Below are 24,885 nucleotides of genomic sequence, written 5' to 3'. Positions count from 1 at the left end.
AGTGACTGAGCATGTGTGTGTGTGTGTTAGATACAGTGAAGACAGCGCATTAGTTTAGAACTCTAATTTTTTTTTTTTAACTTATAGAGTTTGTGATAATTTGTGCAATGATAACCTACCAGCAATGCAAAGATGATTTTTTAAGATATAGGAATGAGTAAACTACAATGTAAATTTATTAGAAAGAGTACATTATTATTTATGGGCTTAAAAACGAGATGCAAAGAGTCAAAATATTGTACCTGGTGGGGAGTGACCAATGTAAACATGAAACATATGCCATTACCTATATTGTACTGTGGTAGAGTTATGGAGGCCCTTCATAATCCAGAGGTCAACTGCCTGCTCTGCCTATAGTTAGAAATGGCCCTATAATATGCAGTGTTTAACAAACAGCTGTTTTACTAAATTGTGCTGAGGTGAAATTCAGTGCAGTCCTGTATCATGACATGTATCGTATCTTTGCTGGTGATACACAGCCCTAATTGACAGCAAATAAACAGTAGCCAAAATATTCATTTATAATGACAATTAAAAACATTAACATTGACCAAAATATTAAATATGTAGGGGATGTGTAGAACTTTATGAATAATGAGTTTTCAAATTCTATGGAAATCTGCTGAGGTTTTGTGGATGTGCAAATTTGGCACAGTGTGTGTGTGTGTGTGTGTGTGTGTATGTGTGTTATGAGAGAACTCTTACGTCTACATCAGGTCTCTTCAGGATGTCCTCTACTTTGGCTAGGTCGCCATTGGCCGCGGCCTTCACCAGCTCTTCATTAATGTCTCCAGACTCCTGTGTCTCAAAAAGCTTCTTGAGGAGCTGAGACAGGCGCTCTGTAGGCATAGAAGGACTCTCTGTCAACACTGCTATAGTGTCGCACAGAGTACACAATGCGTGATGAGAATTGGATTGATGCTTGTCTGTGGTTGACTGTGAGCACTACTGAAATATAGGACATTTTCTCCTTCTGGCAAATCAATTAAAGCCAAAATATATTGAAATTAGGGCTGTGAGATATAACTGATAGAACTGAAATCAGAGGCAGAGCAAAGGCACTGCCCTACAAAATCGCCCCGAATCATTCTAAAATTAGAATTATTTCCAAATAGAGCTTTTCAAGTCTTCTGGTGAAAATCACAAAATATATTACAGAAAAACAAAACATCACAATGTCAGTCTTTTCCAATATTGTGCAGCCTTAAAATGTCCATGTGCACTACCACTCTGTTAAGACACACATTCTTTCCTTAATAGTACAATTTTATAAGTCCCAAACTATAAAATAAAAAATGGTGCGCAAATGGAGTGCCTAAATACAGTTTGTACAGTATAAAAACCGCTATCCCCATAAACCACCTATACCTGTGTGTGTGTGTATTACCTCCAGAAGCATTAGTAACAGCAGCTCCAGCAGGAGCCACTTTAGTGACAGCGGCTGGATTGTATGTCCAGGATGTCCCGCAAACCTCAACTTTGAGGTCACTGTCAGAGTAAATCTGCTGCACTCTTCCCACCTTTCCAAGGGTCTGCACAAGAGAAAACATGGGCATAAGAGTGTGTGACTGTCCTAAAATGAGTTCTATTGCATTTAATCCATTTTCCTTTCCTCTAAGCTCTGAAACTGCTGGAATGCTAGACAAGTTTGTGTGAAAACTTCATATTACACACAGGTACATCCTAAGTACGGTGGAGGGAGAGAGAGAGATGTGGTGGTCGGAGGAGAAAAATCAATAAGTGTAAGGTCTGGCTTTTAAAATTGAGATTGGACCATATCTCATCTATACTGCTCATAACTGAAGCCATTGGAATTCTGTTAAGATTTGTCCATTGAGGACATCAAAAAGAGGGAGATCCCAGAAATATAAACCAATCACACAGACTCAATGCCACTCTTAGAATCTCATCCACCGCTTTAGGAGGCAGAGCTGCTGGAAACAGCCTGTAGATAAAATAAAACAACTGTGCTATTGGTTGCAAGTGAATCCTCATCAGGTCTCTTTAAACTCAAGCACACTGGGTCTTTATAACAAAGATGGGGTCTCATCAATGACTGGTTTTATTGGTTTTTATTTGCAGCCAAAACAGAGAAATTTAACACGTTTTGAAAAAGTAAATGTCTTTTTAATCTGGAGCTCTGGAAGTCAGTCCTGCATATTGAGACAACTGAAAAAGCTGTTGATTAGTCTAGATTTTCTTGTGCAGGCTAGAGCCAGATGTCTCAGTATGGAAAAAAGCAATTATTTGATTAGATAAATCCATTACACTGTACTATAAAATAACAAAATCATTACAGAGCTCTGGCCTAGTGCTTAGTGTCGCAATGGTAACCATATGTGCGAAACCGCTTTAAACCCGAACCACCCCCCCACCCCCCGTTCTCTTATTATTTTTTCAGTCTGCTCTCTTACAAAATAAAATAAATTCAAATATCCATGTTGGTATAACAGCCAAAGTGTAATATTCATCTAATCATTCACAGAAATGGTGTCATGTAATCATTAAAGGGATAGTTCAGCCAAAAAATTTAATTCTGTCATCATTTATTTAAATTTCCACTAGATCCAAATCTGTACTACTTTCTTCTGCAGAACAGTCTAAAAAGATATTTTGAACAATGTTGGTAACCAAACAGTTTTGGGAACTGTTGACCTCTATTATAAAGACATATGTGGTGACACTTCACTTTGATAGTCCACTTTAGACATTCTAATAACTAGCGGCTTTGAAATTTTGCACGTCAACTAGCAGCCATTAGAGTATTAGCAGACTGTCTACTTAATATATGCCAACACTTTATTTTGATGGTGCCCAGCAGACATTATACCCTAAACAAACAGTTTACTAATACTCTAATGAGAATTAGTTGATATGTATTTGCAAATTAATCAAAGTAAGTTCATACGGAGTTGCAAAGATACTTATAGTTAGCAGAATGGCTATAAATATCTAGAAAGTATAGAAGTGGATTTTTTTTTTGTTTTTTAAAATGTGTAGCCACATAGATTTGAACATGACGATAAGTAAATGACAACAGAATTTTCATTTTTGGATGAACTATCCTTTTAAGGATGAGGTAGGTGATGCTCACTGGCAGCATAGCTTCAGCCCACTCTCCATGTCCTCTCTGGAGTAGTTTGATGCGGTCAATGTCATAGCAGATCTGGACCAAGTCTCCCACCATGAACTGAGAACTGCCTCCCTCAGCACCAGCCGCCACCTCTCCACTACGTACAACGTTTGCCTTTGTGAGCACCGCTGGGTTAAATGTCCACCTAACACACACAGAACAATTCTGTTCATTTCAGCACAAAGGTTAAGTCACAAATCTTCAACAACAGTAGTTAAATTTGAAAAAAAAAAAAATATATTATTTCAAATAAATATTGTATATAAATACTGCTTGCTTTGTGATTTTGTTTAAGCAGTTTCATGCTACTAAAAGGACTAATGGGAATGTTATGGTCTTATGTAATATCAATTTAAATCTTGATACACTGATTTAACAATTCAGAAACACAGCTTCTTTTGGATTGTAGACTGTTTATTTCCAAAGTAAAAAATTTTTATGTACATTCTATTAATCAGTATTAATAATTAATATGTATAAGGATTTGTCATAATTGTGAAGACTGTGACTGTTGTGCAGTGAAAGACAAAAAAACATTTATGATAATATATAAAGTGTGACTGACCTGTTTCCACTAGGATACTGCACAACAATGTCATGGTCTTCGTCAATGCCGCACACAGTGCCTGTGGTGGTGAGCGTTTCAAACATGCCATCAGTCCAGCCTCCGTGACCATGCTGCAGCGACTGAACGATCTCCAGGTCCAAATCAATGTTGACCAAGTCTCCAATCTGCAGGCCTCCTGGGTTCCTGTTTCCATTCTGCTCACCTACAGAAAGTCACAGGTTAAAAATTGAGATGATCTAGAGAGCAATAGAAGGACATCTCATGATCATTATCATCTTGAGAACAACATATTCTATTGCGCTAACCATTTTTAAATGCAAACACTCAGTAATAAAATAAGAACAAACAAGCAATGGCGCAAGACGACAAGAAAGAGAACGTGTCACGTGTTGTGTGAGTACCAAGCTGAATTTTCTTTTGCTTCTTTTCGGACTTGAAGGATTGAACATTGCTTGATTGTTTAAACTGACAAGACTTAAAAACGAGTCCTTACTGTCAGGCCTGGTTTCATATATTGCCTTGGAAAAAATTCATAAACAACTGTTTCCAAGGGTTCACCAGTACTTAAATTTCAAAAACCTTGAAAACATAAATTTACGTTGTATATATTTATATCATACACCAACCCCCTCAATATACTTTACTTAAGCTTTGTATGCATTACAGTGCATTTCAAATGACTTTTGTTAGAGTTAAGTGAACTTCAACAGATAACCCTTGCTCAGTGAGTATGGTGCAGTAAACACTGCGTAGGGACCCTCTAAATTGTAAAGCACAAGACGTTGTACTTTGTGGGACCGTTTCTTAAGGTTTCAAGAGTAATTAATTTAAGTTGACCATTCTTGCATAGAACCTAACGGTATTGGCTTGGATAGCAAGGAGTCAATTATGGACTGGGGCCAAAAGAGCTTTTAAACAGGAATGTGTCACTGTAGCTATGCATATTTGAAGATCAGCCTCGCCATACCATCTAGTGCTGACACCTAGTGGAGGCATCTCATACAATACACTCATACAATTAAGATGCAATAGAGGACTTCACTTGACCTACGAGGCTTAAACCCATTTAGAACTCAAATATATTCATGTTAGCCTACTAATATGACACATCTGGAAAGCTTACCCAACACTGGACAGTGGTCTCTGTAAAAAGTGCCTCCTTTGGCATCTTGCACACACTTCAAATCAGACTAAAAAAGAAAAAAAAGACAATTAATCACAACAGTTTAGTTAAAAATATATATATTTTTGAATCCCTAACCACAAAACATTGCAACAGTCTCTGATACAGTTGTCTGTATTTCCTCCTCTTTATCCAAATCTAATTAATAATTCCAGTGGCAGATGGCTGCGCACACCCTCCGGATATATTGCAATCACAGACAAAAGCCGTTGCCCAACCACAAAATGATTGGCTGAAATTCAGACGTCGCAGAAAGTCTAACAGCCAATGAATGAACAGCCCAGCACTTCAATAACTGAGGCACGCTTTTCTGCAGACCACACCCCCTGCTCTCTTTGCCTTTGGTCTTCATGTTGAAGCTCGCTCTCTTGTGAAGAGACAGAAAGAGAACAGATTTCTTTTATCATGCAGATAGCTCATCCAGCTGCCCCTCACAATGGCTGCCCTGCACATGGCTCTTATAAAGAAGACCAGCTCATGGGATGACTTGTCTGTGTGTGGTGCAGTGCGTGTAGAAAGGGGGTGGGTAGCAACACAAAGGCCAGTTAACTGCAGTCTTTTGTATATGTGTAGAGTGATGGGGGTGGCTCACCATGCCCTCGAATCCCACTCGGTAGAGGTTCTTGGCCCCGTTGTCCCAGAGGACGTAGGCTGCGCTGTGGGGGCTAGCAGCACTCCAGTCCTGGATCTCCGTCACCTGAAACATAGGAGGATGGTGAGGGAGGCCACAGAGAAGAGGAACTGATCCAGGACATCCCAATAAACCTTGTGTGAAACTAGTATTGTAAAGACTGTAATTAACATCTTAAAGGTCAGTCCTTTGCAAAATAAACGTATAAATAAAGTTTGCCACTGAATGATGCTTACATAGTTATTTGCAGTGGCTTGTCTTGGACTTTAAATTCTAGATGAAACGGTAGTAACAGATAGCAAAAGTGGAGGCAGGTGAATGTAAGCTTGGAAGGTTTAAGTTAACTAAACTTGAAAAGTCTTGCATACGTCACCAGAGTCTGATGTTTTTACAAGAAGCTTCCATTATGACAATTAAAGTAAACAATACGAGGTGAAAACTTTTTTAAAATGGAAACATACGCACAAAAGGATTGTTTACATTAAGCTGCATTTATAAAATTAATTTAGATTAACTGAAAGTGAATTTTCATTTCATGCCAACTTTAAGCTTTCAGCTTGAAACAACAGTAACAACAATTCAAAGATCAACCGTGTTAATAATCCGGTGTCCAACATGTTAAGATTTCCTCTACAACAATGTACCATATGTAATTTCAGTCATACAATAAACAAGATTAGCAATTTGTAAAGTTAAAAACACTGAAGCAAGCAGCAAGCACACTGAGAGTCCCAAGAGAGTGAATGTTTTCACCACCAGACACGCCAATCGGAGTGGCAGAATGCTGCTTTCATTACGAATGGTGGATTCAGCGGTCAAACTCAATGTTTAGGTTGAAGTAGGCACTCTCTCTGAAAGAAGTGTGCTTGAAAGCACTCTTTAAATACACTTAACCGGAGTGGCCTGAAATATCAGATCATTCAAAGACCAAGTGAATAGCTGACTTTAGTACCCTCTGACTTCATGGCATTAAAAATATCGGTTTTGAACTTATGGGAAAGATTAGAGAGCAGCGAACTGCCTTAAAAGTATACAAATATAGTTTCTTAGTAGGACAACATTTACATATATTTAAAGGGGGCATATGACGTTGCTAAAAAATAACATTATTTTGTGTATTTGGTGTAATGCAATGTCTTTATGTGGTTTAAGGTTCAAACAACATTATTTTCCACATACTGTGTACATTATTGTTGCTCCTCTATGCTCTGCCTTTCTGAAACGCGTCGATTTTAACAAAGCTCATCGTTCTGAGAAGCGAGGTCTGCTCTGATTGGCCAACTATCCAGTGCGTTGTGATTGGCCGAATACCTCAAACATGTAATGGAAATGTTACGTCCCTTATCGTATTGTGATGCCGTGTCCCGGCGTGACGAAACAAAAACAATCAAATCCATTATAAACAAGGCATTTGTTGCATCCAGTGGGGACATAATTACTTTTTCCCCCGGTTTCACAGACAAGGTTTAAACCTAGTCCCAGACTAAAATCTAAGTCTGAGCTGTTTAAACTGAAAGAAACTTACACTGATTGATCTTAAAATATATCGCTGCCTTTGTTTTGTCTCAAGATGCATACCAGTAATGTATTTTTCTAAGGCACGTTTATAAAAATTACTTAAATGTTCTAATTAAACTATGGCCTAATCCTGCCTTAGTCTGAGCCCTGTCTGTGAAACCAGGCCATACTGTCTTGTTAACATTACCATGTCTGCATTTGTGATCGGAGAAACGACAAACAACAAGAGCTACTATATACTGCTCAAAACTCGCGTTGAATAGGCATCTAGTCTATTCAGATATCACTGAACAGACCAAAAAACAGGGACTATAAGTAGGGTAAACACTTTTTCAATTGCTTTTAAACTGCACAAGAAGTGTGTCAATAACTGGAAAATCATTTTAATTTATTTGAATGTCGCATAATTGGGGCTTTGCATCAAAAGTGTAAAAACTGGAATCAAACCAGCAGTCTTTGCACTTGTGGTGTAGGCCCTATTTTTAATTATAATGCTACATTTATTATATTTTTAACAATACCAGTTTATAATAATGTATCTTTAAAAAGTTTGTATGTAATTTGGTTACAAGGACACTTTCACAGTTACTTTTTTGTGCAATTCTGCAACTTTGTTTCATAGCACTTTTCAAGTTACTGCTAATGTAGGATGGATCACTTATGTTTAGGGTTGGGTACCGAAACCCGGTACCAATATGGCACCGATACCAATATAACCGGTATGTACTAGAACCGAATCAGAATGCAGATTTCGGTGCCTCATTTCGGGGCCACGCCTGAGCGATCGATTGAAATATTTGTCCTTTGTTTCTCCGAAACGAACGTAAGAAGCATCATCACCGGCACCGCACGTAAAAAAAATTATTTCCCGACTGAGAAAATGCACGTGAACTCAAGTCGGAATGCTCTAATAATACAAGTCCAACAAATCTTTGTAGTAACGCGAGTGTGCTGTTTTCGACTTAAAAGCACAACTCGGGAAATGAGAGCATCTGAGGAGCGCGTGAATTAAGGATGTTCATTTTAACCATTTATTCGTTAACCGACCGATAAGAATTTTGACCGATTAATACAATCAGTTAAACGGTTTAAAGTCACTTGTTTATTTATTTATTTGTTTAGCCTATTTATTGATTTTTTCAGTAATTTATCAAAATATTTTTAAAAGTTTGCTGCACGGTTAAAATAAGCTATGCGTATAAAAAAATAAAAATTTTTAGATAGAGAGAGAAAAACATAAGTTGCATTTTATTATTTCATTCAGAAATAGGCCGACGCGAATTACAATAATAAACAATGTAAACATAGCTAGGCTATTTTAGTTCCCCTCACTCCACAACAAATCCTTTCAATTAACAGTAGGCTATTTAGAAAAGATCAAGAATTAAAAATGTAAGAAGCTATAGCTATATAAACGACAAACCAAAACAAATTAATTTAGGCTAAAACGAAACCGAAACCAACGTTGGGTCTCTCGTTCGACACAAAATCAAATGTTTCCGTATTCGCGATGTATTTGAATGTCAAAATATTATTTACGTTTTATGTAGGCCTACTTCAGTCGCGTTCCAATATCCACGTAAAACAAAATGTTTTGCATAACTTCACGGCGGTACGGTGATAACGCTTAACGGCACAGATTTTACTACATATTTAAACTGAGCAGTGTGTTTTTTCCCCATACGTTTCACTGATTGTTTTTTAGAATTATAATGAACAGGCTGCATTGTCAAGGTAGCAATGCTTAACTGTGTGCGCGCATGTGGCGCTGGAGCAATCACTTGATGCGCATGTAAAATTAATCCCCGGAAAACAAATGTTAGTATTTTTAACGGGGCACAGACACTTATTCTAATTTAATTCAGTTCTAATTTCAAATAATCTTGTCGGTTAACGGTTAATAACCAGTTAATGAGCGTCGGTTGGGAAAAATAACCGAAATCAACATCTTAAACTTTTTAGTCCACAACTTTTGTGATCTGATGTAGCTTCTTGTCACAGAAGCAGGAAGAAAATGTTCCATAGACTACTAACACATTGATTAGCAATGGATTATAAATATATTTAATTTTTATGAAAATACCAGAGATGGCTTGAATAAAACCGATAAACTATACATTGTCGCAGTCGACTGTTTTATCATTCGAAATGTTTATATTTTCTGTTTATTCAGTTACAGTGATAGCAATGCCTTTGTCCATATTGGGGATTTCCTGGAGCTTCAAGAGTTCTGCTACTTCTGTGACTGAATATGTGGATTTTTTGTGTGAGGGCGCCCTCTGGCGTCCAGTATGAATGAAAAAGACATCATGTGTTTAGTGCTAATGGCCAAACCAATTATTAATTGGTCATTTAAAAAAAAAAAAATATTTTTTTTTTATAAGTATCGGTTCAGGCACCGGTACCATTTTAAAAGTATTGATTTGGCACAGGTATTGAAAAAAAAAAAAAAAAACGATACCCAACCCTGATGCATGATGTAAGTTGAATGCAAGTTAAATGAATACATGTAAAATAATAATGCCTTGGCGCCATCTAATTTTGCTTCAGTGAACATGAAAGAGCATAAAATAGCTGTATCTACGTGACGGGGGAGTGTTTTTCATCTAATAAATGATGAGTAAAGAAAAGCGAGCATAACCAAACATGTTGAGGCATTACCTTCCCTCTTCTTGCATTCCCGCCATCCTGATCCTCCCACTGCCAATCCACTCCTCGCACCACCCGTCCTCCTGCAAAGATGCCCCGGGCGGTGATCTTCTTTGACTTGCGTCGAGATTCCAAAAGAACTCTGTGCAAACACATAAAAGTATGCTACAAATCCAAAAGCAATGTCAGATGATATGCTTTGGAATATAAAAGTATAAGCTTTTCAAAAAGAAAGTCATTTATTGCTAAATATTAGAGGTGGAGAAGTAACTTCCTGAAATGCTCTAGCTAACAAACAAGATGCCTCTGTAGGCTTGTCATAATTTATATTGTTTAGCTCCATTTTCTTTGAATCTCGAAGGTTACGAATAACCAGCAGAATAAAAAGGGATAATCCTGGATCTTTTTTTTTTTTTTTAATCGCTTATTGTTTGTTTCTCGAGGAGAAGCTTGTCTCCCATCTGGAAGCTGCCCCATGCTGAACCACAGCAGTTAGTTTCTGATCCTCCAGCTTTGCTGACATGTGCTCATTTCTCTTCTCTGTGTGCCCCCAACTAACTGCTTATCTCAATACAAAACATGACATTCCCAAAACATATGTAGGTTATGCAGGCTGTGTTTGAGATTCCAAACTTCTGTTAATCTTTAAAACACTAAATAGTATATAAATAAATGCTAAAATACTATTTAAATACTAAAATAAAAATAAAAGAATTGTGCATAAAATGATCATGTGTACCCTAAAGCAGCTGGAAACCACAGCAGGAGACAGCAGCTGCCAAGGGGAACACTCAGCGAAAAAGGCCGGGCTTCGTCACTGTCTTTGTGTGTTGTACTTCACTAATTCTCACAAGGGAAATAGAGTCACACTTAGATGAAAGGAGACCAGCTGTTGAGCTGACCTATTGTTTCTTTGAGCTCATGTTGAGGGCAGTTATGGGTGGCTGCCACGAGAGACGTCTAAACAACTGCTAGACTTCTTAATAGCCTTACCATATGGAGACAGTGAAAGAGACGTTACTCAAGCCTGTAAAAAGGAATAGAACGCAACTCTAAAAACAAAACAGCAGCTCTATTTTCATATTCCGTGCAAGAAAGTTTACTAGGTAAACAAGACCAGCTGTATTACCAATTCATCTATATGTTATAGAATATACTAAAACATCTGTCTGGCAACTAGTAAACATGTCTAATATATTTTGGTCAGACCCACATTAACCACAGATCATACTAAGCAGAAATAGAAGAGCACATATTTCCTCTTTTATGATCACAACAGACTTTCAGCCTATAGACAATTCAATGAACCTTGATGTTGGGTCTTTAAATAAAGTTAACTTTGGCTGAATATATGCAGCCTCTGTATTTACTAGAGAAGACGAAACAAAGAAGTGTATCAGTGTCAAAAGGAACAAGCACTATTTTAAACAATTATTCCCCTTCCTAAAAACATACACCATACTGCAGCATTCTACTATTCCTTTTCTTTGAGCAAACAGGGAGATATTTTGCTTCTGGATGATTATTCAAAATTTCCAAGTTTATTTGCTCATGTGGTCTACCGCAGAGTCTGAACCAACGCTTGCATTATTCAAGATTACTGGCTTGTTTCAGGAACAAAATGAATGCAACTCTATTCATTAGCCTCTCTGCCATAACACGTTTTTACCCTAATATTAGTTAACAAGTTTGATGAACAAAACTGTGGATAATAACAAGGCTCATCAGGGCATCAATTTGACTGGTTATCTGGGCTGTCAGTCATTTATCTGCCATAATAAGGTCAATTGCTAATTATATTGCTATCCAACAGCCAATAATTAGGCTTAATATAAAGTAACTTGTAGATCACACAAAAGGGGGCCAGTTAGTTCACATACATCACCTCCACCAAACAAGTTGTATCACTGACAAATTCAACTGACTGGAGCAAGAGGAAACAAGAACATGCTAAAAAACCAAACAAGCATGCAAGAAACTAGGGTCCTGTTGTTCAAAAGAAATTTAACCAGATTTCATTTGCATCATACACTTATTTTTCTCACTTGATTTATCCATTACAGTCATAAGATACTATAGAAAAAGAAGGCTATCCATTAATCCTTTAAGTACAGAACAGAAATAAATAAGCAATGTTGCTTTGAGAAACAAAAAACAGCGCAAAATAAAGATCATGAATTGCTAAAAACCACATTTAAATTAAAATATTTGTACAAACTAGGCACAGGTAGCCATGACAGATAGAGTACAATATCCCTAAATTTAAAAACCAAATAAAACAAGACCAGTGGGCCAGCTTTAAAGTCATGCACTATGCAATTCAAATCTAAAGTAGCTTGTATTTACACATAGTTGGTCCATCAATGTGGGCAATTTATGTCTATGCAAACTGCTCTGTACTATTAAAGGCTAGTATTCCCACTAAACTCCAGGCAGCGGAGGAGTGGTCTACCTGTCGCCAGGCAACAACAGCCTACAACTGAAGGATATGTTGCATGATGGGTCTGAAACTGGCCAGAGAACTACCTTACCCACAGAGGGAATAATGCCAAGGAGTCAAGACCACAGGGAGAGAACTCACCTCTCGCTACCAGGAGTGGTGATGCGGTAGAACCTGTGGCGCAGGTGGTGCTTATCACCATGGTAACAGGTGGTGCAGAGGTCATAGTTGGTGCACTCCGCACATTTCCATCGGATCCCAATGATGGGCTGCTGCCGACAGGTGTCACACATGGTGCCGTCATGCTTGATTCCTGTAACATGGTAATTACACGCATATGACATAGGCTCTGACATCCACCTGCATTGCTTCAACTAAAGTTTGCTCTCTTTCGCTCTCTCTCTCTCTCTCTCTCTATATATATATATATATATATATAATAGACAGATAGATATTTACAGATAGATACATAGATAGATGGATATACTCATACACATATGTGACCCTGGACCACAAAACCAGTCATAAGTAGCACAGGGTTTTTTTGTAGCAATAGCCAAAAATACATTGTATGGATCAAAATTATAAATTTTTCTTTTGCCAAAAATCATTAAGATATTAAGTAAAGATCATGTTCCATGAAGATATTTTGAGAATTTCCCACCATAAATATATCAAAATTAAATTTTTGATTAATAATATGCATTGCTAAGAACTTTAAAGGTAATTTTCTCTTGTTTAGATCAGGAGACAGATGCACAGATACTAGAGTCTCACCTGTGGGCGCACTGTCTAAAATCCTCACATCATAAGCTCCGGAGCAGCGGTAATTGGCGGCGGTGCCGTTATCCCACACTACCACCACCTCCTCTGGGCTCTCAAAACTCCTGACGGTGCCGACGTGCCCTTCTCCTCCGTCCTGTTTACCCCACTTCCAGTCAGGCCCGCGGATAACTCGAGCACCAACTCCTTCCATCATGACTCTGTTATTCCTACCGGTAGTCATTTATGAGCAAATGTTGCAACAAAATATACTTTTAGCTAGCCGTCAAGCCAGCTCAGAAAACGTGAGGTTTTAAATGAACCTTTAACGTCTTGTCTTACATCTGGGTCAAGCGAAGGAGGTCAGTTTAGCAGTATGGACAAGTTAAAGGATGACCTAGTTTTCTTAAGTTATACAATTAACCTGTCTATTGATATCCTGACGACAGAATATAACTTAAGTTCTTACGAACTGTGCAAGTTAGCAACAAATAAATGTAACGTTAAATCGTTTTCGTGAAATAGCTCTTTCGGAGAAGAGTTAGCAAATTTAGGTTGTAACTCAATTATCATTTATTCTGGACACAGTTTTGTGGTAAATTTGTCAAACGTTACATTCAGTCTCTAAAGGCTGGTTTTTAGCAAAGGCCAGTTAGCAAGTCTAGGCTAACCAGCTATAGCTAGCCTTCCTAAAGTTGTAAGCTGTTATTTAATTTGACGTTAGCAAAATAGCAACAAAAACTTTCGATGTAGAAAAAACAACCGTCGTTTTTATCGCGAGATGTAAAAATGGTAAAATAAAAAAAAAAACTTTGCTGCGCGTTCAACAGATGCTCCAACTTCGCGTGAATATCTGCGAGCTGTTGTCCGAGAAAAGCTTCTGCAAAAAAGCAGTTCAGCTTGAAGTGCAACTAAGCCAGTTTCAGCAAAGCGTCCCGGTTTTTAATAAATGGCAGTGTAATATCTGAATGAATGGCTGCAGATGAAGTAATCGCAGTTCTTCGTGCCCGCACGGGTCTGTAAACAGCAGCCACGGATGCGGAGACCTTTGTTAGTGCTTTCCCAAGAATCCCACCAGCAGGACTTAATATTTCCTTGCCAAAAGAGATTCGGAGATGATTTCTGAAATATATCCTTAAAGCCGACCTTTAAGCCCAGGTAATATCAAATAATTGTTGAAAATGCGGTCTTCAGAAATGTTTCATTGAGGTGCAACTCAAGACGAACGCGTCGCCATTATTGTCAATCAGAGCTGCAGCCAGTGGAGGTGGAGGTTTGGGATCCAAGCGAACTGGCGTAAAATGACGTCACGCCAGGATTTAAAGTGAGCAGAGCCCAGACACTAAATATTTTGTGGAATCTGGCTGCATTAGCATCTGATTCTTTTCTATGTATCTCAAAATTTGTCATTAATTGTACACATATACATTGCATACACATACATACATACTCAAAAAATTTTATTTACATTTAATCATTTAGTAGAAGCTTTTATCCAAATGAGGAGAATAATAAAAGCAGTCAGACCAAGAGAGCAACAGTATACAAGTGCTGCCTGTGAAAAGTCTAGCACAGTAAACATAGCAACAATAGAATAGAATAGGTGAGTGCTAGGTCAGGTTTTATGTTATAAGTAATTATTAATAATGAATAAAGATTATAAAGATTCAGTTAAAAAATGTTGTTGTATATTTATTTATGTTTAATTTCTGAAGGCTTGGACCTCCAATTCTTCTCAAAGTAATAAAAGTTGTGAAAAGGTTCTGTAGAGGACCTCAATCTTATTGTCTGTCTTTTTTTATTTATTTTTTATTCACCTTATTTTTCCCTTTCTGGGTCTGGACTGCTTCTACGCTGGGATGGACTGTTGTTATTGAGCATAAGTAGCCCCGCCCCTTGCTCCTATTTCCTTCCTCCTAGGAGACAAAACATGGTCGGAGTCAGAGGACTGAGCAGACGGGTCCGAGTGAGTTCACGCCAGCCCACATCCCACATGCCTCATTCTTCCCCACAGTGAGAGGATTCCCTAGTTCTCTTCTCCCATGTAGATCAGTGCCCCTCATCAGGAGCGAGCAGTCTGGTCTCTTTTTGACGATCCAAGGAGGATGTTTCTGATGGCTTCTGATTTGGAGGAATGGTTGTGCTCCATGGAGGACCCTGGCCTCTTCTGCCAAGAGAACCAGGTGATGTCAGGCCCAGTGTGGACAGCAAGCTCAACCACATCCTCTCAAAGGCCTTTGAAGAGCTTGGCTTAGAATGGTCAGCCCCATAAGAGCCTGCCCGCAGCTAGGGATGGGCGATATATCGCATCTGGTTGCATGCGCATCTCGTCAGTAAAGCCGGTTCCTTGATTAGCGCTAAATCTCCATCACCTGTTTTCAAATGGAGCGGCATTTAATACACGGAGCCGTAGTTCACTGACAAGCTACGCAATATCGCTTTCATTATTGCAGATATATCGCCTTCGACAATGAACGCAAATTGCGTAGCTTGTCAGTGAACTACGGCTGTGTCCAAATTCAGGGTCTGCATCCTCCTTAGGATCCTTCCTACCCGGTTGAAGGAGGAGGGATCCTCCGACGTCCGCAAAACCCGGAAGTCGGTGTTTGTGAATTTGGACAGCCTACCCTTCTTTCAGTTCCCTCCCTTACCCGTTGCTCATATCCTGTCGCCTAGCAACCGTGACAGCGCCAAGCAAGAAGCGGGAAAATGGACAAACAAAGAGTTATTCTCCTCATTTTAATTCTTTTGGAAGTGTAACGCGCGTTGGTTCTATATGCGAGCTTCACAGTTCTTACCGCGCGTTGGCTCGTGGGTTCTTGGCTTTGTTCCAAGGAGGACAGAGAGCTCGGAAGTCATAACACTTGGTTTATTAAACAGTAGAGGTGAACATCATGGATTAGCCACATCCGATTACACAGTGCGTGTCAACTCTTTCTCAACGCTCACACCAACTGCTCGCCAAACAATTATCTCTCGCGAGCCTAATCGCGGATCTCTGTTCTCGCGATATTACCTCTACGTCTTATTTAAAGTTACAGAACATTCATTTTAACCTTAAATTTCACTCCCTACATAATACTCCCTTACCCAAAAAGAAATGTCCTCATTTCTATAACACAACCCGTATACTAATATAGCACCAAACAAAATGTATACATCTGTAACATTGAAAACACATTACCCAAAAATCTGTATCAAAAGGGGCCAAAATTTACAAAACATGTTTACCAAAAAAAACGATATAAATCACATAGGCCCATAAGGAAGCAGTATTTCAAGAAACTCTGCATTAACATTCCCTTTTGTGACATACATTAACCCCGTACGTAAAACAAGTACAGTGAACATTCAGAAAATCAATAAAGTGCAAAATCCTTCAAACGGGAAGGCAATCGACGTGTCCTGGGAAGGACGTTCCGAGTGGACACTGGAGTATCAGGTGCTTCAGAAACACCTGTTGACAGTCCAGCTTCAGGTGTGCCCAGTGTTGGAATCAACAGTCCAGAGTTCGAGCCCTGCACATTTTCCATAGGGCAGGAAGGTTGTAGGGTTCCAGGCGGTTGCAATTGGGGGTGAGACAACCGTGGTGGTTCCAATGGAACCTGAGGTGCGGGAAATCCCGGTGGCACAGGTGTAATGTGGGGTGGGAGGAGTCCAGACAAAGTGGTCAGAGTGTTCGGTTGAACAGGGGAAGAAGGGGAGGTATGGGTATGGGTGTTCTTTGGGTCAGTAATGTACGGTTTCATGCGATTGTAATGAATGATTTTTGCTTTTGCATGAGGTCGAGAGGCGTCTCTCACTTCAAAGTTAACAGGGGTGGAACTACCAAAGGGGCATATTGGTCGCAAAACCTCATACGGGCCCACCCAACGTGGATACAGTTTGTTGTGGCGGTGGGCAGGATCATCCACTAAAACCATGTCACCACTGTTATACGGAGTGTATTTCAAATGACGATCATAGTTCAGGCGTTGTTGGTCTTGAGCCTTGTCCCGGAAAGCAGTGGCAGCACGATAAGCACAGGTCAGTCTCTTACGCAATTTATTCGCATATGCTGCTGGTGTGCCCGCTGTTGCTGAACTGGAAGCGTTATTGTCCTGAAGTAGTGTGTTCAAGGGAACGCGGGCTTCCCGGCCATGAGCCAGAAAGAAGGGTGTCAATCCTGTGCTTGTGTGCTTAGTGGTGTTGTAAGCCAATGCAACCTGCAGGAGGTGCTCATCCCACTCTGTACCAGAATCAAAAAGATGTTTGGAAAGTTCATCTTTTAGAGTGCGATTAAAGCGTTCAACTGCACCGTCACACTGAGCATGATATGGGGACGTCCGGAGCTTCTTGATTGACAACAAGTTACAAAGGTGCTTTATGAGGTCAGATTCAAACTGTCTGCCCTGATCCGAGTGTAGGGCCTCAGGAACACCATGCTGTGGAATGTAGTGGTCAAAGATGCAACCTGCCACTGAGACAGCTGTCTGATCTTTTAATGGATAGAGATTGACAAACTTGGTGTACAGGTCCATCATTACTAGTACATAGCGGTTACCTTTGGTTGAAATAGGCAACTCTGTTATGTCTGCGGCCACTATTTGGAATGGACGATCAGGAGAGATAGGAATGAGTGGCGCCTGTGGTCGGGGCACAGGAGAACGCCGCGACTGGCAAGCTGTACATTGGGAGCAATGTCTGGCGATGTCTTTAGACATATAAGGCCAGTAAAAGGACCGCGTTGCTCTATCCAATGTTTTGGTCAGACCATAGTGACCCACTGATGGGTGTCCATGGACATGGCTGAGTATTTCAGGAATCAGTGCTGTAGGAATGACCACCTGCAAGGTATTATCACCAAAAGAGTTGCGTAGGTGTCTGCATAAGACACCATTGTCAATGATGAGGCGACTAAACTGCGTCCACAGCTTTCTGAGGTATGGGGAAGCATCACGTAGCCTCCATAAGGGTGGTCTATGCCCTGCTTCTATCCAAGAGAAAACAACAACTAAATCTGAATCCGACCTTTGTTTTTCCATCACATCCCACTTGGATTAGAACGAGATTTGATGTTACGTGACTTAAAGTAGGTGTGGGCAACAGATCATTTTTATTCATGCTCAATGTTTGGGTGTAGGTTGACACTGGCTTTGCTTGCAAAGGTATTGACATGGTCTGAGTTGCTACCGAAAAGGTGGACACATCACCCTGAGAGCAACTATCAGATTCCACAGGAGTAGTGTCTGGTCGCCTAGACATGGCGTCTGCATTAAGGTGTTTAGCGCCATCGCGGTGAATGACACGCCAATCATAGATGTCCAATTCTATGGCCCAACGAGCTCGTCTACCTGTAGGGTCATGATCTACAGGAAGTTTCTTAAGACCCACCAGAGGCTTATGATCCGTAATTATAGTGAACGGGTGACAAGCCAGGTAGTGTCGGAAGTGGCGAACTGACCACACAATGGCATACAACTCTCGATCGAAAGTAGACCATTTTCTTTCTGAAGCAGACAGCACATGACTGGCATATGCTACGACATGCTCTTTTCCTTCCACCTATTGTGAAAGAACTGAGCCCACAGAATAAAGGGAAGCATCCGTGTAAAGGAGGAAAGGAGCTGAAAAATTTGGAAAAACCATAATTGGCGATGAAGTCAGAGCCTGTTTCAGTACATTGAAAGCTTCACTTGCTTCAGCTGACCAAGAGAATGATACTCCCTTATGTGTAAGATGGTACAAGGGTTCAGCCGTGTGTGCGAAGTGTCTAATAAATCGACGGTAATAGGAACACAGACCGAGAAAAGCTCTGACCTGTGTGGCTGATTTTGGGACTGGCCATGTCTTAACCTTATCTATGTTAGATGGGTCTGGCTCAACACCGGCACTGGAAACACGGTGGCCCAGAAAAGTAACAGAAGGAAGTGCTAGATGACACTTCGATGGCTTAAGTTTTAGGCCGGCTGTACGGAATCGCTGGAAAACTTCACGTAAGTGCTGTAAGTGTTGAGGGAAATCTGCACTGTAGACGATAATATCGTCTAAGTAGATCAAACAAACACTCCAGTGCAGACCCCGAAGCACAAGTTCCATTAAGCGCTGAAAACTGGGCGGGGCATTGGAGATGCCCATTGGCATCATACGGAATTGATATAGCCCAGTCCCAGTAGAGAAAGCAGTCTTTTCTTTGTCATTCGGGTTAAGTGGTATCTGCCAGTAACCAGCAGTCAAATCGATAGTGCTAAACACTCTAGCTCCAGAAAGCCTGTCAAGGGTATCATCCACCCGAGGAAGAGGATGGGAGTCTTTAATTGTAACATCATTGAGGCGTCTGTAATCGACACAGAACCGATGTGTGCCATCCTTTTTCCGAACAAGCACAACCGGAGCTGACCATGGACTATGAGACTCCTCAATGATGTTGTGTTCCAAAAGCTTTGACACCTCTTGTTGCAGTACAGCCTGAGTAGCCGGTGATGTTCTATATGGGCGCAATTTTATTGGAGCAGCATCACCAGTATTAATGCTATGTGAAATCAAATTAGTTTTGCCATAGTCATGGGAATGAGAGCTAAAAATGTCAGCAAAGTCTGTCAGCAAGTTCTTGAGCTGTGCCCGTTCTTCAGGATTTAACTCTGTATCCTCCAAATGCACTTCAGGCATTGGATGGACAGCTTCTGTAGAAGTAGTCACGGCTGAGACTAACATATAATCATCATGTGTATCGCCAGTGACTGAGAAAAGCTGACCTAATGGGCATCCAGCATCAAGAGAGACTTGTTCATTTGTCGGGTTAACAACTCGAACCATGCCCCTCCCTTTGTGAATGGAGGTCAGCGTTCGAGCGACGCCTAAGGTCACAACTGGAGGAGGCTGTGGTTCCAGTATAGCCACATATGTGTCAGTGAAAGGATCCGCTACACCATTCTCTTTGACAGAAATTGGGATTACCATCTCTGACATAGGTGGGACAGTCACCTGAGCGACATTGACTGCAGAACTTTGCACTGGAATCAGTGACTGGGGTGGTGAAAGAGGCACTGAGGTATTATATAGTTGTAAACGTGCATTTGGTATGTCAACAGTAACGTTGTGCTCAATTAGAAAATCCCATCCTATGAGAAAAGGATGAGTAGCGGTACGTACTACATGGAATACATGGGAAAATGTGACATCCCCAATATGTATGGGAGCTGTCACAGAGCCAAGTATATCCAGTAACTGTCCAGTTACTGATGACGCTAAAACAAATGACTTGCTGATAGGTTGAGTAGACAAAGCTGGAATGGATTTACGACAGTCATCAGTAATGAGCGACAGACCTGACCCCGTGTCTACCAAAGCATGAAGTTCAGCACCAGCTACTGCAATTTGAATAAACGGTGTGGGTGGAGTAGAGTTATAAGCAACTGAATCAGAGTGGACCCTTATTGGGGATGAAGCTGGCATTTGGTCCCCAATGACAGCTTCTACTCGTTTCCCCGCTGTGGTGAGAAAGGGGCTTTCTCTCTGTGAGACTCAGAGAAATGTACATGGCGCGTGGGGGAGGTAAAATACCTCTGTGAACTATAGGAATGGGGGGGTGGCGATGGAGAACTATGTCTACGATAACTGGAATGTCTGTACTGTGGACTGGGCGAGGGTGAGCGAGCATAATGGGCTCCATGTTCACGATCGAGATGAGGCCGGCGCTCCCGTGAAAGTGAGCGGTCAGACCTGGAGTTCTCATAACGATATCTGTGGGGGATGTATTGATCCGATTGTGTGGTGTGAGGGGGGTGTGACTCACGACTACGGGAAGAATGAGAGCAGCTACAATGTCTTTGATAAGAGATGTCATCACTTGGGGGAGGCTGATCATGTTCGGAGTGTCCACGGTGGTGCTGTGAAGAACGACATTCGTCCCGAGGGTGTCGCTGTCGACCTCTCTGTGCATGTTGTGCAGTACAGCAGCAGTCTCGATGACGATGATGGTCATCCAAGCCAGGCTGGCGATGGCGTGCTGTGATGTCGCAGTCCACGGCTGCACAGGTTTGATGTGAAGAGTGTGTGGAAGATGTCACCTCGTCCTGAAGACTGGAAATCCGCTGCGAAAGCTGGTCCACGCGTTCATCCGTCCGTCGTAGATGAGACTGACGTAAGACATGCAAGTCAGTTCGGAGTTCAGCTATGGCTGATGCTAGGTCAGTGATGTGGGTTGCTGTCACTGTGTTAGCTGATGGTTGTTGATGCACCATCACAGGCATAACAGTTGAAGGGTTAGCAATACTGATGGCCAACTGAGCACGTTCACATTGAGCGGCTACTCTCAAAGCACTGTCCAAAGTCACAGCGCCATGCTCATGGATTTTCAGTTGAAGCGATGGGTCTAAACCGGTCACAAATCTACGAAAAATTTCACAATTCCGTGCTGCTACATCATATTGTGGAAATGCTTCAGTCACTAAATTTGTGAGCTCAGCAGCATAGACTTGAAGAGGTTCTTGTGGTTTACGGGGACGTGCATTCAAAAACGTCTGAAATGTGGCCAAAAATGTGGTACGGCCAAAAACAGTGGTCAAACTGGCTTTAGTTAACTCATAGTCAGCTTTCACTTCAGTTGGGAGAGACTGCCAATATGCAAATGCCGGGCCAGTAAGCTTCGCAGGGAGAAGTTTGGCTTTATCAGGGGATACAGCTGAGACATTAAGTGCAACTTCAAATCTCTGTATCCATGCACTAAAAGGCTCTGTACCGTCACCCGAAAAAGGATGAGGAAGGTCAATTTTAAATGGCAGATGTGGGTTTACTGCGTCTGCAACATGTCTGTCTCCCTGTATTGCAGCTGCGTCATTTTCGTCGTCCGCCATTTTGTGTAAGAGAGAGCGCACGTAATCCGAACTTGCAAAAAAAAAAAAAAAGAAGAGCGTGTGAAAAAACTATACAAAAATAGTATCAACGTCTCTGCAGGTTAAGGTGGCGATATTCACATCGTTCAATACGAAAAAACCAAGTGTTCCCACAAAACAAGCCAACCAGCGCTGCCACCAGTGTAACGCGCGTTGGTTCTATATGCGAGCTTCACAGTTCTTACCGCGCGTTGGCTCGTGGGTTCTTGGCTTTGTTCCAAGGAGGACAGAGAGCTCGGAAGTCATAACACTTGGTTTATTAAACAGTAGAGGTGAACATCATGGATTAGCCACATCCGATTACACAGTGCGCGTCAACTCTTTCTCAACGCTCACACCAACTGCTCGCCAAACAATTATCTCTCGCGAGCCTAATCGCGGATCTCTGTTCTCGCGATATTACCTCTACGTCTTATTTAAAGTTACAGAACATTCATTTTAACCTTAAATTTCACTCCCTACAGAAGGAATAAAGCAATTAAATAAATTAAATACTTTCTTTGCTCGTTGTCGGAGAGTTTTTTATATCAGACTACAAGACACTCACATCCAGGTAAGCCATTATAGCCTATTTTTATTTGTTTTTAAGTATTCTACTAATTTCTCCTACAAATTCATTGAGCCGAAGCATAAACTTTAGCTTGTTTTGTCAGAGAAACTCCTCTCCCACTCCGCTACCGCTCGCTTCGTCCGCCATTACGCTCTGCCGAAAAGAATTATGGGATAGGTAGGACGGGAAAGGATCCACCACACCCATCCTTCCAATTCGGGGAAAAGGAGGACGTATTTGTGGGCCACATTTGAAGGATCCTACGAATTTGGACAGCCTTCGTCGCGGCGCTGTGACGTGACATCCTTCAAATGAGTACTCCGAAGGATGCAGACCCTGAATTTGGACACAGCCTACGGGTTCTACTCCCTAACAGGTGATGGAGATTTAGCGCTAATCAAGGAACCGGCTTTACTGACGAGATGCGCATGCATATCGCATGCGATATATCGCCCATCCCTACCCGCAGCTGCCTCAATGAATGGTTCCTGCAAGGGCACCACAAGCCACCTGCCAGAGACCTGCACCATTCATTCTGGACGTTCATGAAGAACTTACCAAGTTGTGGTGCGCTACTCAGCCCACATTAACTCTTCTACCTTCGCTGTCTTCACCTCGATTGACAGTGCTAAAAAAAAGAGGTTATGAGAAGCTTCTTCCCTTTGAAGAGACCGTTACTGCACATCTCTGCCCACCGATGGCCCTGGGATGGAAACCAAGGCTGTTTCCTTCACTACAAGCCCTGCAGGACTCCCTCAGCCCATCACAAGCTATGCTCCACCTTCATGCACAGGCGCTCCATCTCAACGGCTACTTCAAGTCACCACATGGCCCCACCGAATCAGCAGTCCGCGAAGCCTGCACCATCGCCCGCACAGCCTTAGCCCAAAGCAGAGCCAGACAAGGAGTCTCATGCTTGCCTTCCAAATAACAAAAAAGGCACTTCTCCTCTTCACAACAGAATGAGTGTCAGTTCCCTGCTTTTGTGCAACGACCTGCCAATAGAATGGCTCAGGCCCCTCACCGCTCAGGTCAGGCTTGGGAAGTTATCTCGAGCGTGGCAACGATGCTCATGTTCTCGGATCCGAATTAGAGTGTCTGCTTGTGAAGGGCGCTATAGAAACGGTCCCAACAGCTCTCAGTGAGTCAAGTTTTTACAAAAAACCTTTTGCCTAGATGGATGCTTACATTCATATCCAAATAGCCCCTTATCACCGACCATTCTTGAGATTCACGTTCAAAGGGGTGACTTACCAATATACAGTCCTTCCATTCGGACTCTGGCAATGCGCACCTTTACGAAGTGCATGGCTGCAGCCCTGTTCCCTCTGAGACAGAAGGAGTTCAGTCAGAGCACAAGTGAAAGTGAAGTGATGTGTGGCCAAGTGTGGTGACCCATCCTCAGAATTTGTGCTCTGCGTTTAAAGTCTGCGTGTCCGTGGGAAGTTGCTGCCGACTTTATTTCAGTGTAGTGATGTATTTACAGTTGAAACGGGATATTGAGTAGAGGGCGTGGTTTTATTTTTGCACTTCTCCTCTCTGTTTCTCACTCATAGCAAATAACGGTTGGAGGGGCGTGGTTAAGGATATCCTGCCAAAGCCGACAAAATGACGTCATCAGAGTTGGAATGCCATTCCAGAGTGGAAGCAAATGTTCCGATTTTGATTAAAGATTACCAAGACAAACTATTTTTTTAAGCGGATTAACTTGCACAGATTAATTGTTCACCTCATAACTAGCAATGTGAGCTAATAAAGTAAACAAAGTCAATTTTTATTTCATGAGGACTTTAACACATCCACACAGTAGTAAACACAGACAACCGGAACAGTGGGCAGCCATATTGCTGTAGCATCTCGGGAGCAGTTGGGGGTTTGTTGCGTTGCTCAAGGATCTCACCTCAGTCGTGGTATTGAGGGAGGAAGAGAGTGCTAGTTATTCACTCCCCCACCTACAATCCCTGCCGGTACCAAGATTTGAACCTGTGACCTTTGGGTTACAAATCCAACTCTCTAACCATTAGGCCATGACTGCTTCTCAGTTACTTGAAATGCGTGAGGCTCAGTGTAACAACCCCCTGCTCCATGTGTGGCCCTAAATATTTGCTGAAAGCTTGCATTGCATCCCATGGTTGGCATCTGGGATTCATCTACTTCAAGTTAACCTGCAGCTGTGTCAGGGCTGTGGCCCCTTGGAAGGCTCATCAGCTGTATCAGACAGGTACTCAGCTGGGTTAAACCAGGGAGTGGACATGTTGTCACGGGGTGGAGTGTCTACAGGGGAATGGGAACTCTACCCTCAGATGGTTTAAATGATCTGCAGTGTCTTTGGGAAGGTAGAGGTTGACTTCTTCACCTCAGAAGACAACTCTAATTGCCCAATATTTTTCTCAAAGGAACAGGACATGCTAGCCCATGAATGGCCCAGTGTGTATCTGTATGCCTTTCCCCTGATCGCTGTGCTTCCTCAAGTCATCAGTCAATTAAGGTAGGACAAATGCTCGGTCCTTCTGTTGGCCCCACTCCGGCAGAACCAATCGTGGTTCCCTGGGATGGTACAGGTGCTATCGGCAGCCAC

At 41.6% G+C, this 24,885-nt stretch overlaps 1 protein-coding gene across 2 annotated transcripts in view; it reads right to left on the bottom strand.

The window, feature by feature from the left end:
• The window catches only part of LOC306845708 (E3 ubiquitin-protein ligase mib1-like), a 63,202-nt gene extending 49,049 nt beyond the window's left edge, over positions 1–14,153 (bottom strand). For both annotated transcript variants that reach the window (XM_079378655.1, XM_079378656.1), the window contains exons 1-9: positions 12,900–14,153; positions 12,264–12,435; positions 9,695–9,824; positions 5,477–5,581; positions 4,825–4,891; positions 3,699–3,903; positions 3,095–3,278; positions 1,388–1,532; positions 706–839 (exon numbers count right to left, since the gene is read on the bottom strand). In XM_079378655.1, coding sequence (XP_079234781.1) covers positions 706–839; positions 1,388–1,532; positions 3,095–3,278; positions 3,699–3,903; positions 4,825–4,891; positions 5,477–5,581; positions 9,695–9,824; positions 12,264–12,435; positions 12,900–13,128 — 1,371 coding nt within the window. In that variant the 5' untranslated portion in view covers positions 13,129–14,153. The remainder of the gene's footprint in view (positions 1–705; positions 840–1,387; positions 1,533–3,094; positions 3,279–3,698; positions 3,904–4,824; positions 4,892–5,476; positions 5,582–9,694; positions 9,825–12,263; positions 12,436–12,899) is intronic.
• Positions 14,154–24,885: the final 10,732 nt, after the last annotated feature.

The sequence above is a fragment of the Barbus barbus genome (assembly GCF_936440315.1).
Source record: "Barbus barbus genome assembly, chromosome: 26".
NCBI classification, from domain to species: Eukaryota; Metazoa; Chordata; class Actinopteri; order Cypriniformes; family Cyprinidae; genus Barbus; species Barbus barbus.
The sequence above is the reverse complement of the archived record's forward strand: the minus strand, read 5'-3'. Positions and strand labels throughout refer to the sequence as shown.